General features: G+C 38.3%; 1 long non-coding RNA gene and 1 gene segment (V, D, J or C); both read left to right on the top strand.

The window, feature by feature from the left end:
* The first annotated feature begins 1,686 nt into the window (after positions 1 to 1,686).
* Positions 1,687 to 2,303, top strand: LOC121631649. The segment is given in 2 exon segments: positions 1,687 to 1,820; positions 1,936 to 2,303. Coding segments are annotated over 2 exon segments (426 nt in total).
* Positions 2,304 to 3,286: 983 nt separating this feature from the next.
* On the top strand, positions 3,287 to 4,258 carry LOC121631148. The gene is made up of 2 exons (XR_006008671.1): positions 3,287 to 3,400; positions 4,147 to 4,258. It is a non-coding gene; the product is annotated as an uncharacterized LOC121631148 (long non-coding RNA).
* The last annotated feature ends 13,215 nt before the right edge of the window (positions 4,259 to 17,473 follow it).

Below are 17,473 nucleotides of genomic sequence, written 5' to 3'. Positions count from 1 at the left end.
CTGAGGAGTGTGATCCCCCTGTAGTTGGAGCACACCCTCCGGTCCCCCTTTTTGAAGAGGGGGACCACCACCCCAGTCTGCCAGTCCAGGGGGACTGTCCACGCAATGCTGCAAAGGCGTGTCAACCAAGACAGCCCTACAGCATCCAGAGCCTTAAGAAACTCCGGGCGGACCTCATCCGCCCCCGGGGTTCTGCCACCAAGGAGATTTTTAACCACCTCAGCGACCTCAGTCCCAGAGATAGGCGAGCCAGCACCAGCTACCCCAGACTCTGCTTCCTCATCAGAAGACGTGTTGGTGGGATTGAGGAGGTCTTCGAAGTATTCCCTCCACCGCCTCACAACGTCTCGAGTCGAGGTCAGCAGCCCCCCATCCCCACTGTATACAGTGTTGACGGAGCACTGCTTTCCCCTCCTGAGCCGCCGGATGGTGGACCAGAATCTCCTCGAAGCCGTCCGGAAGTCATTCTCCATGGCCTCTCCAAACTCCTCCCACGCCCGAGCTTTTGCCTTAGCGGCCGCCGAAGCCACACTCCGCTTAGCCCACCGATACCCATCAGCTGCCTCTGGAGTCCCACAGGCCAAAAAGGCCTGATAAAACTCCTTCTTCAGCTTGATGGCATCCCTTATTGCCGGTGTCCACCAACGAGTTCGGGGGTTACCGCCACGACAGGCACCAACGACCTTATGGCCACAACATAAAAAATGTTTTATTTATTTGAATATTTCTCGACATGAAATCTGACTTTCATGTCGTTTTTAACGTCATGATCGAACTTCCTGATTAGAATGAGAGATAATGAGTGAAGTCCTGCAGGGAGGCAGGACCACTGCATCAAAGATAGAGAATCAAAGCAAGTATTAAACTCACACCACACACACCTCTGCAGCTGTATAATACTGTCCTGGTTTGGTTTTGGTTTGTCATGTTTAGTTCTGTTATGATCTTGGTTTATAGTTTGTGTGGTTTTCATGTTTTATGTCCTGTCATGATCAGGCTTTGTTATGTTTTAGTTTTGTCTTGATTTTTGGTTTGTAGTTCTGGGTTTTATCACTTTTTGTCCTGTTTTCCCTGTTGTGCTCTGTGGTTTCTGTTTCTGGCTCAGTAGTTGAGCTGGTCTGATTACTCATTCATACTCCCTCTGTGTATATGTACCTCATGGTTTTCAGTTGTTCCTGTCGTATCCTCATGGTTCATCCCTGTAATAGCTGGTTTTCCCTGGTTCCTAAGTTTGGAAATAAACCTGTTAACTGCACCGTTCTGCCTCATCTGCCTGCGTTTGGGTCCTCACCTCTGCCTACATATGACATAATACAACTGTAACACAGTCTGGCAGTGAACCAGAACATGGACATCATCATCATCAATCATCATCATACCACACCTGCTCACATCATTGGAGTTTCTGTTGTGAATGTCAGATCATTAAAAGGTTAATAATCTTTTTATTATTTGGCTTTTGGAATCAATCATGTTTTTAATTGTTTGGATTAAAGTGAACAGTTCAGATTTTTGTGGGAAAAAAATCAGTCACATTTTGTTTGAATCTTCTCTTTAATTTCTTTTGACATATTTCACATAAAGAATGATCCTCTAGTTTTACAGCTGTGTTCAGTTCATCATCACATGTAACAAATGTGACCTTCTAAATGGTCCACATGATCAGAGAACGTCACACCCCGCACTGACACACCTTCCTGCATCTCTTCATCTCTGTGGAACTACACTGATAGATAACTGAGCTTTTAATTAGTTTTAGAACATGACTGCTATCAGACATGGTCTCCTCAGCTTGTTGGTGTTTGTACTCTGGATGAAAGGTAAACATCTGGAAAATCAGCAGATTGATTTCAGTGATTAGAAGATGAAAACATCTATGAAACTATAAACTATCAAAATATTAACTGATCGTAACTTTGACTGTTGTCCGCACAGGTCTGACTGATGGAAGTGATGTTAACCAGACCCCCATACTGTGGGGGAAGAAGGGTGAAGATGCAACAATATTCTGTGACCACACGAAGGGTGCTAGTTACATCGAGATGTACTGGTATCAACAGCTGCCAGGGGAGGAAATGAAGGAAATAGTTTTTTCTTCAGTTAATTCTCAACATAAATATACAAACGGCTTCAGTGAGAAGAAATTCCCAGCAGAGAAGAAAAATGCTCAGACTGGATCTCTGACAGCAAAGAAGCTGGAGCCTGAAGACAGCGGAGTGTATTTCTGTTCTGTGCGTCAACACAGTGATGCAGGTGGTTTAAAGAGCTGCACAAAAACCCAACAGCTGCTCCCAGTGAACTGAAGACATCATTTTTAATCATCTGTAGAGGGAGCTCTAGACCTGGAGACTTTATCATCAGATTAGTTGAATATTTACTACTTTCTATGATCATGGTGCCGTTCACATCATTTTACAGATAGTGACAACATGCACACGTCACTTATTAGCTTCTGCATAATGTAATAATGTTGTTTGTCTCAGGCTTATGTAGAGAGATGTAAAAGGGCAGGTGCTCAAAGTAAAAAAGGGGCACACCAAACCCAACTTAAAAGATTGTGTGTGTGGCAGGAATCTGGTAAAGACATGGCTGTTACATTTGCAATGCATTACATGTATGTAACACAATGTTCTATTATATGCTGCGATACAAATAGATTTCATTATGACATGAACATCATAATTACAAAGATGTAAGAGGGGGAAAGAATAGAGACAGTCAGCTTTGGGACCTCCAGATTTTGCTGCAGAAATCTGTTTTGATGTATTTGAATACATCAAATTTGGCGTCACGAACAGGATTCGAAATCCAATGGGGTTTCCCCGCACAGGTTCGAATCCTGTTCGTGACGCCAAATTTGATGTATCTTGATCAGGAGATGTGGAAAAATTGGCTTTCAGGCAAAAACGTCTCTGGACACTGACTTGAATAATAAAAAGAAGTTTATTACAAAAGTTCAGACATCAAAACAGATTTCTGCAGCAAAATCTGGAGGTCCCAAAGCCAGAACGAAGACCTAAAGACTTGATGTGTCATTCTGTCTTATATAGGGTTTAAACAAAGAAAATTCCTCAGTCCTGTGTCCTCCAATCATAGAGTTTGCCTATAGGATGCTCATTTGCATGGAATGCATGTTCTTGTGTCAATCCAGTCTGTGGGACAGAGAACCCCATATGGTAAAGACTTAAGTGTGTACCATACAAATGCTATGCTTAGATACCTCATAATTAAACAGCTTTATGCAATTTGTTATGAATTCTTCCAATTATAAATGTTCATGTATTCATACCTTTAATTTGAAGTAGGCATTTTATTTTGAAGACGGCTTATGCACTTCCTCTTCCTTTTCTTCACGTTCTACCTTCGACATGTTTCCAGCGGTACAGCGGTCACTGACGATGTAAGTTGTGTTTATTCTGAGACAAGATTAATTTTTAAATGTAACTTACTCTTTCTGCTAGTGTTGTCCCGCTCCTGTGTATGTTTGCACTCTTTAAAATGCCCATTTCTGCCCGTTAGCATGATCGCGATTTAGCATCGTTTAGCTAACCGTATGACTGTTAACTTCAGATTACTTTAAGCTAACATGTGCATGCTATATGTTTAAGTGTTATAGCATCACTGATGAATACTAGTTGATTTATGCTGATATGATGTATTTTATTTACCGTGAAGGACACTGTATTTAATTTACAAGACTTACACACACACTTTACTGATAGCTTAAGTGCTTTCAGACCGAAGCCCTGCAGTGGTCAATTAGGCAAAAAATCAGCATCAGAGGTCAGATTCCTCAACACTATTGTAACAAGATAACGTTATTTCGGATGTCATGTTCTAATGTCGTTGCAAATCAGTGTAATTTGACAACTTTTTCTTCATTTAAAAGAAAAGATGTGACCACACTTTGGTTTTGTGATCTAAAAGTGGAATGATAATATCTTGTAAAGATGTTTATAAGTGATTTTCTTATACATTGTTTTTGTACTTTTTAACTCTGATATTTACACAGCCAATTAAATGATCTAATAGTATATCCAATTATATGATATTTCTGTGTGTTTTTACAAGTAAATACAAAGAACTTTGTGAATTTCTGGACAATATTAAACATTCTTTTACTAACATGTTTTCTTATTTTCACAGTATGGTCGGGGAAGATGTGGACGAATCTGGAGGAGGCGAACATGGGTCTTTGGAATGCTAGGCATAACAGGCATGAGAAGGTGGCCCATTCTGAAGCTAGTCAGAAAACAATCCTGGTGGCACTTGATCCCAGTCTTAAGGTGTTATGATTGCCAAGGGACCACTATCATCTCAGATCAATGGAGGGTTATATGACGGCACTGACTAATAGTGGATATGTTCGCTATTCAGTAAACCACAGCCAGTCATTTGTAAACGCAGAAACAGGTGCCCATACAAAGAACATTGACTGTGAGTGGTCTACCTACAAATCCCAGGTCTGGAGACTGCCTGGCAGTCGAACAGAGAACACCTTGAAGAAACAGCTGGCCTCAATACAGTGGACACATTGGGTGGCCAAATCTCACAAGAATGGTGCACTTGGACATATGCTTCACGAGATATGCAAACAGTACAAAGTTTAAAATATATGGAAAGGATAGTTTCCATTTATTGGGGGAAAAACTTGCATGTGTGTGCGTGTGTGTCTAACTTTAAGGTACATTTTGTGTAATAAATACTGTCTCTTCTTCTGCAGTTGTTATCAATTTTGAATAGTTTGCACACGTTACATAGCTATATGCATAAAGCCTAAAGAGATCAAACTGTTATTTTCAATATAGAAAAAATGCCACAAAAGTAGTAGGTACTGATCAGGTAATGATGAGTTACTGCTTCGTTCCTCAGTAAGTACTTGGTATGATGTTTGACTTTACAATAATGTACACAAAAGTAGTAGGTACTGATCAGTTACTGAGTAGTTAATGATTTGTTCCTCAGTAAGTACTTGGTATGATGTTTGACTTTACAATAATGTACACAAAAGTAGTAGGTACTGGTCAGGGAATGATTAGTTACTGCTTTGTTCCTCAGTAAGTACTTGGTATGATGTTTGACTTTACAATAATGTACACAAAAGTAGTAGGTACTGGTCAGGGAATGATTAGTTACTGCTTTGTTCCTCAGTAAGTACTTGGTATGATGTTTGACTTTACAATAATGTACACAAAAGTAGTAGGTACTGATCAGGTAATGATTAGTTACTGCTTTGTTCCTCAGTAAGTACTTGGTATGATGTTTGACTTTACAATAATGTACACAAAAGTAGTAGGTACTGGTCAGGTAATGATTAGTTACTGCTTCGTTCCTCAGCAAGTACTTGGTATGATGTTTGACTTTACAATAATGTACACAAAAGTAGTAGGTACTGATCAGGTACTGAGTAGTTAATGATGCGTTCCTCAGTAAGTACTTGGTATGATGTTTGACTTTACAATAATGTACACAAAAGTAGTAGGTACTGGTCAGGTACTGAGTAGTTAATGATGCGTTCCTCAGTAAGTACTTGGTATTATGTTTGACTTTTTTATGAAGGTAAACAGTATAATAGATAATGACCAGTCAATGATTAAGTAATGACTTATTACTTAGTAAGTGATGAACAAGTAAAGGTAAGATGACACAGCAGTACAAGAATAAATAAATAAAACTGCTTTTCATCCTTAGAAAGCCTTCCAAAACCACCAGGAAACAGGTTTTTGACTAAAGGAGCTGTTCACTCAACGAGTCAGAGTAATGCAGTACTCACATGAAGAATTTCTCTTTTGTTCCTTAATAAGTCTGGTTTTTGTGGGCACCAGTAAGTACTGGTTAACTACCCATTACTTCCTGATTCGCCAGTAAGGCGTTCGCTAGTAGCAAAGCAAATAATTAACCAGTAGTTCCCTAATAAGTTAGGTTTTTGTGGGTACCAGTAAGTACTGGTTAACTACCCATTACTTCCTGATCCGCCTGTAAGGCGTTCGCTAGTAACGAAGCAAATAATTAACCAGTAATTCCCTAATAAGCCTGGTCTTTGTGGGTACCAGTAAGTACTGGTTAACTACCCATTACTTCCTGATCCGCCTGTAAGGCGTTCGCTAGTAACGAAGCAAATAATTAACCAGTAATTCCCTAATAAGCCTGGTCTTTGTGGTCACCAGTAAGTACTGGTTAACTACCCATTACTTCCTTATTCGCCCTCAAGGCGTTGCCTAGTAACAAAGCAAATTTTGCGTCCAGTATTGTAAAGTGTTACCCCATAACTTGATCAAATTTCAACAGATTTTCAAACGGTTTGGTTTGTTATAAACATGGGTGGATGTAATAATTATACTCAATTGTTATTAATGATTATGTTGTCCTAAAAATAATGTTATGAAACAGGTAGATTAATATTTCCTATTACAAATAGGCTATAAGAAAGGCTCTATGTTGAAATCCTTTAATGATTATGTTGTCCTAAAAATAATTTTCTGAAACAGGTAGATTAATATTTCCTATTACAAATAGGCTATAAGAAAGGCTCTATGTTGAAATCCCCACCCTGTACACAGATGTATATACTGTAGACACTGCATACTTGAATAATTGAGGCCTTGAGACCATACATGTAGGGGATAAACTTAACTGAACATTTTACCCACCTCTGACAATACTTCATCCGCCTCTCAATATAATGCATGCTCATAATGTACCATAATCACAGAATACACAATATAAATTTACCCCTTTCATGCGTAGCATCCACTACGGTGGACACCTATTTGACAGCTGTTTTCTAGTATATTCTTGGGTGGATATTTGTAATTTTGCCACTTCAGGGGACATCAGTGAGTCATGCAATACACTGTCACTTACTCTAGAATGAATATTTCTATATGTAAATTCATACATTGTAATAACCAAACTTTCTTTAGTGATAAACAGGAAAATAAAAATGATAGCCATATTTTTATAGAATAGCCAGATAATATAAATATGAAAAGCTTATCTAATTAATAATTTTGAATAAACTGTCAAAATACATTTAAAAAATAAGGTAAAATATGATCAAGAAATAAAAAAGCATCACTGTATGTGTCTCTGGAAGTAAAATACTGTATGCAAAAAACATGTGGCACTGTTTCTTATAATTCATGCTTGAAAGGGTTAATACCACTAATATTGGTATAAACAGTAAACGGTAACCTTCAGCATTATCAAATGTCCTCAATGTACAGTATAATTTACATTTACATATATGAAATCATAGAAAACCAGTCTGAAACACATTGTTTAGAAATATTTAATTAGGAGCTGAAACTCGGTGTCCGAAGACCCAACATCCACATTGCGCTAATGCCCTTTGAAAAGCACCGTTTTGTTGAGCTTCTGTCTCATACTGTTGCTCTGTAGGGTTATTGTCGTCATCCTAGCGACGTGGTGTAGCCTCAACATGTCCAAGCATCCAGGATTATAACCACGTTAATACTGTTTCTAATAAATCCAACCATTTGTAAATCCGTCAAAATTTCATCGAGATAAGAATAATAATGTTTCAGCATATCACTGACCTTACCCTGGTTTACCTCAGGCTCGACAGATTCTGCCAGGAAGCGAACCTGTGGTAAGATGGCCGACCTGTGATGCCGTTTAAGACTCCGCCATAAGGCATCTAGCGTTCTATATATATCTATGGTTGCGACGTGAGCGACAGGAGGCTGGTTGTAAGTTGTTATTCTGCCGTTTGGCTTAAATAAAGATACCTAAAACACCTCCACCCGCCTTAATCCACATCCTCCGGAGACTGAAGTCCACGCTACCGGCGAGGAAAAAAGAGGGGTAATGAAGCAAATAATTAATCAGTATGTTACCAGGGGGAAGTGTGTAACGTAAATTTATTAAAGAATAAACAATGTAAAGTTTTAACTCAATTTATTAATCACATAAACGTAGGGGGTCATCTCCATTTGCTCCTCCTGTCGTCTTTCCCGGAACCTGCGTACTCCCACCCGACTAGAACCGCACACCACAAAGGCGGAGAACCCGCTTAGGTAACCCGCCCTATAGCGGGCAAAACCAAAACCACACACGATTGCACTGCAACCCACTGCAAACTAATACCCATGTCTGCATGCAAGAAAGTCGGATGTAGAACGGCTCCGGGTGGCTACTGACAGGAGGGCTAAACTCATGGGAGTGCCCGAACAAACAAAACAAACAAAAAATTAAACAGTTAGTCCGCCCATACAATCAGCACCACCACAAACAATTGGACCAGGAGCGGACTAACTTTAAAACAAAAAACCCTAAAAGGACAGCAGGCAACGGTACCCAACAGCTGCAGACAAAGAAATACAAAATTACTACAACAAAACAACACTTTAATTCAAACACATTAATCACAACATACCTGCAGCGTTGAATTCCCTTACTCAGTCAACACTCTTTTCCCAGGATCAACATCCCTCAGATCCCAGCCCTGCATTACAAACTAAATTTAAAACTCATCCACCATATAAAATTCAACATATAAAAACATATTTACCTGATGCTGCTAAAATCACCTTGCACCAAGGCTGACGTGGCCCAGCACGTCCTGGCGACTCCAACAGGAAACTGGCACTCCCTACTACAGTGCCACTTCCCCTTTTATAGAGGAACAGCCCCCACCGACACAGCGACACCCTATGGTGCCAACCGCTACAAGTAGTTCCCTAATAAGTCTGGTTTTTGTGGCTACCAGTAAGTACTGGTTAACTACTTATTACTTACTGATTCGCAAGTAAGGCGTTCACTAGTAATAAAGCAAATAATTAACCAGTAGTTCCCTAATAAACCTGGTCTTTGTGGTCACCAGTAAGTACTGGTTAACTACCCATTACTTACTGATTCGCCCCCAAGGTGTTCCCTAGTAACGAAGCAAATTTTGCGTCCAGTTAGAAGGGGCGGGGTTAATTAGCATATATTGGAAACATTTAGGTTAAACATTTAGATTTAGATTTAAACATTTAGATTTAACATATAACATTTAGATTTAGATTTAAACATTTAGATTTAACATATAACATTTAGATTTAGATTTAAACATTTAGATTTAACATATAACATTTAGATTTAGATTTAAACATTTAGAGATAGATTTAACATTTAGATATAACATATAATATTTAGATTTACATTTAAACATTTAGATTTAACATATAACATTTAGATTTAGATTTAAACATTTAGATTTAGATTTAACATTTAGATATAACATATAACATTTAGATTTAACATATAGCATTTAGATTTAGATTTAAAATTTAGATTTAGATGTTCTATTTGACCATGTGGTTAAAAGTTATGTTAAATGTAGGAAAATGTAGGAAAAATGTGCTAAATGTGAGAAAAGTGAGATAAATAATGAAAATGTGTCAGCTACAACTTTTATACTGAATTTTTACACTTGGCGCCCCATAAAATAATGTTAATAGATATAGAAAAAATGGTTTTTCCACTCAGAATTATCAACATGTATTGCGCTACTGATATGCAAGAACGGATTGTATTATTGCAAATGCTTCAGCCCTATGTGTGTTGTGGAACAGAGGTTAGCAGGTGATTTCAACTGTATAATGGAGAAAGCGGACAGAATATCACGTACATCCACCACAACACGCTTGGATGCAAGTTCTTATGGCTTAAAAAGCTAAATATCAGTTACAGCAAGGGCTATCTTTACAATTTCTCTAGCTCCTGTAGCCAACCACACGCGCCTACAAAGTATGAGACACACGCGGCAGCCCTTTGATAACATGGACACATGTGCATGCTTGTGCGCATGTCCATACAGCAGACCCTGTCAGCTGCTGCAATTTGGTTCTATTTTTCTTTGACAGAGATAAAAAATTTGTCCCTCCTGGAGATCAGGCCCGGTGGCAATGGCAAAACTTGAGACTTTATACCATAATAAAATAAAGGGCTTCGGGGGAAGCCATTCTTTTGTCTGTCCAAAAAAAAAAAAAAAAAATGGATGGTAGAATACTATGGGGCGCCAAGTGTAAAAATACAGTATAAAAGTTGTAGCTGACACAATTTTTCAATTTTCAATTTTCAAAGTTTTTTATTTGTTCACAAACAAAGGGACTTTTTACAACCCTGAGCACAAAGGAACACAAACAGGAAAAAGGAAAGAAAAAAAAAAAACACAAAGACATAAAGAGCACATTTTTCTTATGGCACCAGTCAAATTCCTTAGCTTCTATACTTAAAAGAAATTATGGAATAACATTACAACAGAAAATTGTAAATTTAAAATATTTTAAAATAAAAAAGGAAATAAGAACAAAAATTCTTTTATAACATAATCTAGTTCACAATAGCTTCTAGCGCTTCCCTCCTAAGTGAACGCTATCTTTCAATATTCAGTTTTTCCAGAGTTTTTTTGTTCACAACAACAAGGGGGTTTTTTACAATCATGAGCTCTAAAAGACAAAAAGGAAAGAAAAAACCCTAAACACAAAGACATGAAAAACACATTTTCCTCTTTATAGCAATAATCAATATAGCCTTAGCTCGTATCATCAAAAGAAAAATGAAAATGTTACAACACAAAAATTTAAATTTAAATATTTTCAATTGGGAAAGCGAAATAATGACAAAATTCCTTTGTAGCATAATTCGGTTCAGAGTATCTTCTAGTCCATTAGTCTTTTGGTAGTTTCCATTTAATATACAGGTATTTTTCAGTTCCACCACATTTATCTCTTGCTATGTATTCTTTGCCTAGATTTATCACAGATTTTACAACACTCCTTCCTTCAATGCTAAAATTCTTAAAAACCCATATATTCCTTGCTTTCCACATTGCATCTTTTGTACAATTAACAATAATCCACCAACAATAAATATTTCCTTCCGGTTCTTTTTCTTGACAACCATATACAATTTTTTCGTAGGATAATGGGCATTTTAGTAAACTTTGAAGCCATGTATTCATAAGACGCCATACTCCCCTAGCAAAAGGACATGTCCAGAAAAGGTGTTCAATTGTTTCATCATCGCCACATGACGGCCTAGGACATTTAGGGCTCCGTGTTAGATTTCATTTTTTTAAAAAAAACCCGTGTCGGTAAACATTGGTGTACTGTGTACCACGCTAGATCCTTATGCAAGTTGGATAAGCTGTTACAATTTATATTTCTCCAAGTTCTTACACATTGTTCTTCGGTCAGTTTTCCTATTGGTGTTAGTCTTTTTAAGTCATATAATAACTCCTCTATCTTTTTCCTAGTTAATATTTCAGCAGGGATCTGAGCAAAATCAGGATGCACTTTTTTTTTAGAAACAATTCATAGATTTTTGGACGGTCCTCCGAATAAGGAGTGTCCAGTTTTACCCTTACACCCCATTTCCTCATTATTCCTCTCCCTACCCAAAATTTTGCAAAGTGAGCCCACACTAGCTCCGTTTTTTCCATCAAGCAAGCTTTTAGTATAGGCGTCAAGAACATCGCATTTAATTTGGATTCTATTTCAGGTACCGCTCTTCCTCCTTTCTCAAGCGGTTTGTACATAATATCCCTTTTTATTTTCTCTTGTTTTGTTCCCCAAATAAAACAGTAAATCATTTTCCTAAGGGAAACTATTATCTTATGTGGTGGTGGCAAAGTTGTTGCAAGTTGTGCTATTGTGGAAATGACTTCTGTTTTAATCACTAAGACTTTCCCTAATCATGATAGTTCTCTGTCTTTCCACTGATACAGTTTGCCTTGTAGCCTTGGTATTTTATCCGACCAATTTTTGATCTCCATATTTTTGCCTATTTGAATTCCTAATATTTTAATAAAATCTTCTTTTTCAGTGAGTCCCTGTGAGTTTTTTGTCTCTCTCCAATTGAGGTATAAGACCTCGCTCTTATGTTTATTTAGTTTGGTACCTGATGCCAGGGAAAAACGTTCGCTCAGCCTTAGCGTCTCCTGAATAGAGTCATTGTTTGTTAAAAGAAGGCTTACATCGCCCATGTATAGACTTAGCTTGGCTACATCTCCCCTGCTACCTGGGGGAGATAGGCCTTTTATGCTTGCAGCTTCTCTTAGAGCACATGCCAGTGGTTCCATGGCTAAAACAAACAGAGTGGGGGAAAGAGGGCACCCCTGCCGCACTCCTGATTTAATTTCTAACGTATTTGTAAGACAACCATTTATTAATATTCTACTTACAGCATTGTCTTGAAGAAGATTTAACCATTTCCTAAAAGTCCCATTAAAACCAAAAGTGTCCAGGGTTCTTTCTATGTAGTGATGGCTTATGCTATCAAAAGCTTTTTCTAGATCTAAGCTCAATATACACAGGGGTAGATGTCTTTCGGCACAATATAGAAATGCGTCCCTAATTAAAGCTAAGTTATCGGTTATTTTTCGGCCTGGGACCGCACAAGTTTGCTCCTTCCCTATTAACTGACTGACAGTTTTTTGCAATCTGAAAAAGAGTGCTTTTGATAAAATCTTTGTGTCCACCCCCAGAAGGGACAGTGGTCGCCAGTTTTGGAGATCACTTTTATTTCCTTTTTTAAAAAGTAAAGAAATCACCCCAGTACGCATGGATAGAGGTAATGTACCTTTTTGGAAGGATTCTTTATACATGTTTAACATGGGTTCTTGCAATTGGTCCCAAAAGGTAACAAAAAATTCTTTAGGTAGTCCATCTAGCCCAGGTGTTTTATTGTTTTCCATGCTAAATAAGACTTTTGTCAGCTCTGTTATTGTTAAGTCTGCTTCCAAGGATTCTTTCTTTCCTAATTTTGTGTTTACCTTAGAAAGGAAAAAGTTAATTTCCTGTTTGTCTACATGTTTTTCCCCATATAATTGGGAGTAAAAAGCATGAGTCACCCTTAATATTTCCCTGGGTTCCGAAAGAATGTTACCAGTCTCGTCTATTACCGACTGAACAGAATTTTTGGGGTGGAGTACTTTCCTGAAAAAATAGCTCGTACACTTTTCATTTTCTTCTATATGTTTTTCTCTGCTTCTTATCAGAAACCCTTTACTTTGCTCGTTAAGAGCTGCCATTATTTCAGTTTTTTGTCTAGCAATCTCTTCTGCTATCGGGTAACCTTGTCGCAAATGTTCATAGTTTCTTTGTAGTTTTGCCTGTTTTCTATTTATCCATTCCTTCTTTTTTTGTACAATTTTCGATCCTTCTTTTTTAAAAAATGTTTTAGTTCTGTGTTTTAAGTCTTCCCACCATTCACCCACTGAGTCATATAGAAAAAGTAGGGAAAGCCATTGTTGCAATTTCCCTTTATATTTTGTCACAATGAACTCATTCTTGAGAAGACTAGTATTTAGCTTCCAAGGGCCTTTTTTAGCTCCAAAAGTTCCTGGTAAGGAAAGAGTAGCTGTTAGTTTGTTGTGATCTGAGAATGGTGCTACCTCATTTTTGGCCTCGATTGGTAATATTCCTTTAGTTATGAAAATGTAATCTATGCGTGAAAAAACCGTCCCGTTTGACCAGGTGTAAATCAAATTATCAGGGTACAAGTCTTTAAAGACATCTTTTAAATTACAGCTGGACATTAAGTTTTTCAAAGTATATGAACTTGCGTCCACTCGGGATGCTATGGATGCACCAGTTGTTCTTTCCTTCTTTTCCATTATGCAATTAAAATCACCCGCTATAATGACTTCCTTTCCACAGCAAATATGAGAATGAAGCATTTGAAGCAAGGTTATCCGTTCCTGCAGGTCATTAGGCCCGTACACGTTAATAACTCTAAAGGGAAAACCATTTTTTTCCAGATCTTCCAACATCATTCTACCATCCATTATTATCTGAATTTTTTTAACAGACAAAAAAGTATTATTCATAAGGATGGCCACTCCTGAAGCTTTATTTTTATTATCACCCGACCAAAAGGATTGGCCATAAGGCCATCTGTCTTGGTAATTAATATAACTATTCTTGAAGGCTAAATGACATTCTTGTAACAAAAAAAGGTCTCCTTCTGCATGCAGAGTTGAGAGAATTGATTGGCACTTTATAGGATCATTTATACCTCTTATATTAATCGACACTATTTTTAGCGTGTTCTGATTATTAGGGAGGGGTTGTTGTATATTTATTATTTAGTTTTTTTGTTTGTTTGTTTGTTTTTTTTTGACAACCAATAGAGGCTAATTGGTAATATATCAGAAAGGAAGACTCGTACATCATACAATTTTAAGGATATTTTGCTTTTTTCTTTTTCTTTTTTTGTGTTTTCCAAAAATCCACACTGTCCGTTTGTGAGTCGCTAGTTGCGGCTTCACTACTTGTCATTTCTGAGAATACCATTATGTTTTCTGGGTCCAAGTATGGAGTCGATTCAGATGGGGGAGGCCAGTTACCTTGTATGTCCAAATCCTCACCGGGGGAAGGGGGGAACGGTCCTTCTCCTGCTTGCAGTAAATCCTTTACCTCCCGGTCCGTTATCATTGCGGGCTGTGGTATCTTTGTGGTATCCGGGAAGTGCCTCGCTCCTTCCGTGTCATTCTCCTGCTGGCTTGTGGTTGGAAGCTCGTTAGTGGACATCAATTGCAGGTTGTCCTCGTCTCCACTAATCTCGTGCAGGAGTGGATATTGTCCGTCGCTCACCTTTTGTCCCTCATCCTCACCAATCTGTTCCCTTGTTTTATTGGCATATGATTTGGGGCAGTTCCGAAAAGAGTGTGTGTCCGAATTACATAGGTTACACTTTTTAGGTAAAATACAGTCTTTTGTGGCATGTTCTGTACTGCCACAATTTCTGCAGTAGGTCAAAGTGCAATTTGACGCCAGGTGAGATATAGAGCCACACTTTCTACAAGTCTTTGGTTGGCCTTGGTAAAAAACATAGCCTCTTATTGCCCCAAGTTGTATCGTTTGGGGCAAATGATAAACATTGCCAGTTGTTCCATCTACTTGTAATTGGACAAAAAAACGTTTTCCGCCAGTTTTAATTCCATCTTGGTCTCTTAATTCCATGCCCTTTAGAACTTTACACCTTAATGACAGCCAGGTGTGAATGTCCTCCATGCGTACCTGTTCCGAGTACATAATCACGGTGACAGATTTTGGTTCTCTTTTCGAAAGCGGGGTCATCGTCATGTTCTTTAGATATGGTTTGGAGTCCTTTTGAGCGTTGAATGCTTGAATGCATCTTTCAAATAGGTCGCGTGAAGAGAAGATCACCTCAAAGGATTTCTTTCCAGGAAAGGCAAAATGAAGTCCAGTTGTATTGGTGTAAATCCCAGTCCTTTTTGAATAACGTTTCTGCTGAATTGTAAACGGTCCATTTCAATATCTCCTTGCAGATCAAAGCGCGCGTTCCGCCTGGAACCAGTGAAGTTAAAGGCCATCTCGTTGCAGCCGATGCGTACTCTCTAGGCAGAAAAAACCCAAACAACCACTCGCGTGATCATAGTGTCTCCCCTGCCAGGTAGGTTGTAGCTGACACATTTTCATTATTTATCTCACTTTTCTTACATTTAAGTTAAAAATAAATATATGCATCTTACCATTAATGGTGTGAGTGGTTGGTTGGAAGTGTACTTTGAAGTGCAGCTCGTAAATGCAGAAGGACATTCTCAGTAAAGACCTGTGTTTGTGTGTGTGCGCGTGCAAGCGAGTGTTTCCCTCCTAGCGTATTGGTTGAGGTTAGAAGGGGCGGGGTTAATTAGCATATATTCGAAACATTTAGGTTAAACATTTGGATATAAGATTTAACATTTAGATATAAGATTTAACATTTAGATATAAGATTTAACATTTAGATATAACATTTAACATTTAGATTTAACATAACATTTAGATTTAAACATTTAGATTTAGATTTAACATTTAGATATAACATATAACATTTAGATTTAGATTTAACATATAACATTTAGATTTAGATTTAAAATTTAGATTTAGATGTTCTATTTGACCATTATACATGTGGTTAAAAGTTATGTTAAATGTAGGAAAATGTAGGAAAAATGTGCTAAATGTGAGAAAAGTGAGATAAATGATGAAAATGTGTCAGCTACAACTTTTATACTGAATTTTTAAATTTGGTGCCCCATAGAATAATGTTAATAGATATAGAAAAAATGGTTTTTCCACTCAGAATTATCAACATGTATTGCGCTACTGATATGCAAGAACGGATTGTATTATTGCAAATGCTTCAGCCCTATGTGTGTTGTGGAACAGAGGTTGGCAGGTGATTTCAACTGTATAGTGGAGAAAGCGGACAGAATATCACGTACATCCACCACAACACGCTTAGATGCAAGTTCTTATGGCTTAAAAAGCTAAATATCAGTTACAGCAAGGGCTATCTTTACAATTTCTCTAGCTCCTGTGGCCAACCTCACGTTGTTGCCACACGCGCCTACAAAGTATGAGACACACGCGGCAGCCCTTTGATAACATGGACACATGTTTCTGCTTGTGCGCATGTCCATACAGCAGACCCTGTCAGCTGCTGCAATTTGGTTCTATTTTTCTTTGACAGAGATAAGGAATGTGTCCCTTCTGGGGATCAGGCCCGGTGGCAATGGCAAAAAAAAACAAAAAAAAAAACTGGATGGTAGAATAATATTAATAGATATAGAAAAAATGGTTGTCCATTGCCACCGGGCCTGATCCCCAGAAGGGACACATTTTTTATCTCTGTCAAAGAAAAATAGAACCAAATTGCAGCAGCTGACAGGGTCTGCTGTATGGACATGCGCACAAGCATGCACATGTGTCCATGTTATCAAAGGGCTGCCGCGTGTGTCTCATACTTTGTAGGCGCGTGTGGTTGGCTACAGGAGCTAGAGAAATTGTAAAGATAGCCCTTGCTGTAACTGATATTTAGCTTTTTAAGCCATAAGAACTTGCATCTAAGCGTGTTGTGGTGGATGTACGTGATATTCTGTCCGCTTTCTCCACTATACAGTTGAAATCACCTGCTAACCTCTGTTCCACAACACACATAGGGCTGAAGCATTTGCAATAATACAATCCGTTCTTGCATATCAGTAGCGCAATACATGTTGATAATTCTGAGTGGAAAAACCATTTTTTCTATATCTATTAATATTATTCTTCCATCCAGTTTTTTTTTTTTTTTTTTTTTGTTTTGTTTTTTGACAGACAAAAGAATGGCTTCCCCCTAGGCCCTTCATTTTATTATGGCATAAAGTCTCAAGTTGTCGGCATGGTAACCCATAGGCCCGCCCATCATTGACCCTATGTCGAATGACGCAATAAAACGAAAGGCCTCGGTCACGTGATTGAAAAATTTCCTATAAATAGCCTCGCCAGCCCGTCTGAAATTAGTCTGACATTGGTCAGACTCCGAGCTTGGCCTTGAGCTTGTCTGGTTGTTCCAGCAAGGGAGAGCAGCCGCTGGCACACCGATGGATGGTCGCCCTTGGGGGGGGGCACTCGTCCATTGCCACCGGGCCTGATCCCCAGAAGGGACACATTTTTTATCTCTGTCAAAGAAAAAT

Source organism: Melanotaenia boesemani, chromosome 20, assembly GCF_017639745.1.
Source record: "Melanotaenia boesemani isolate fMelBoe1 chromosome 20, fMelBoe1.pri, whole genome shotgun sequence".
NCBI classification, from domain to species: Eukaryota; Metazoa; Chordata; class Actinopteri; order Atheriniformes; family Melanotaeniidae; genus Melanotaenia; species Melanotaenia boesemani.
This window is presented reverse-complemented; position numbering and strand designations above follow the sequence as displayed.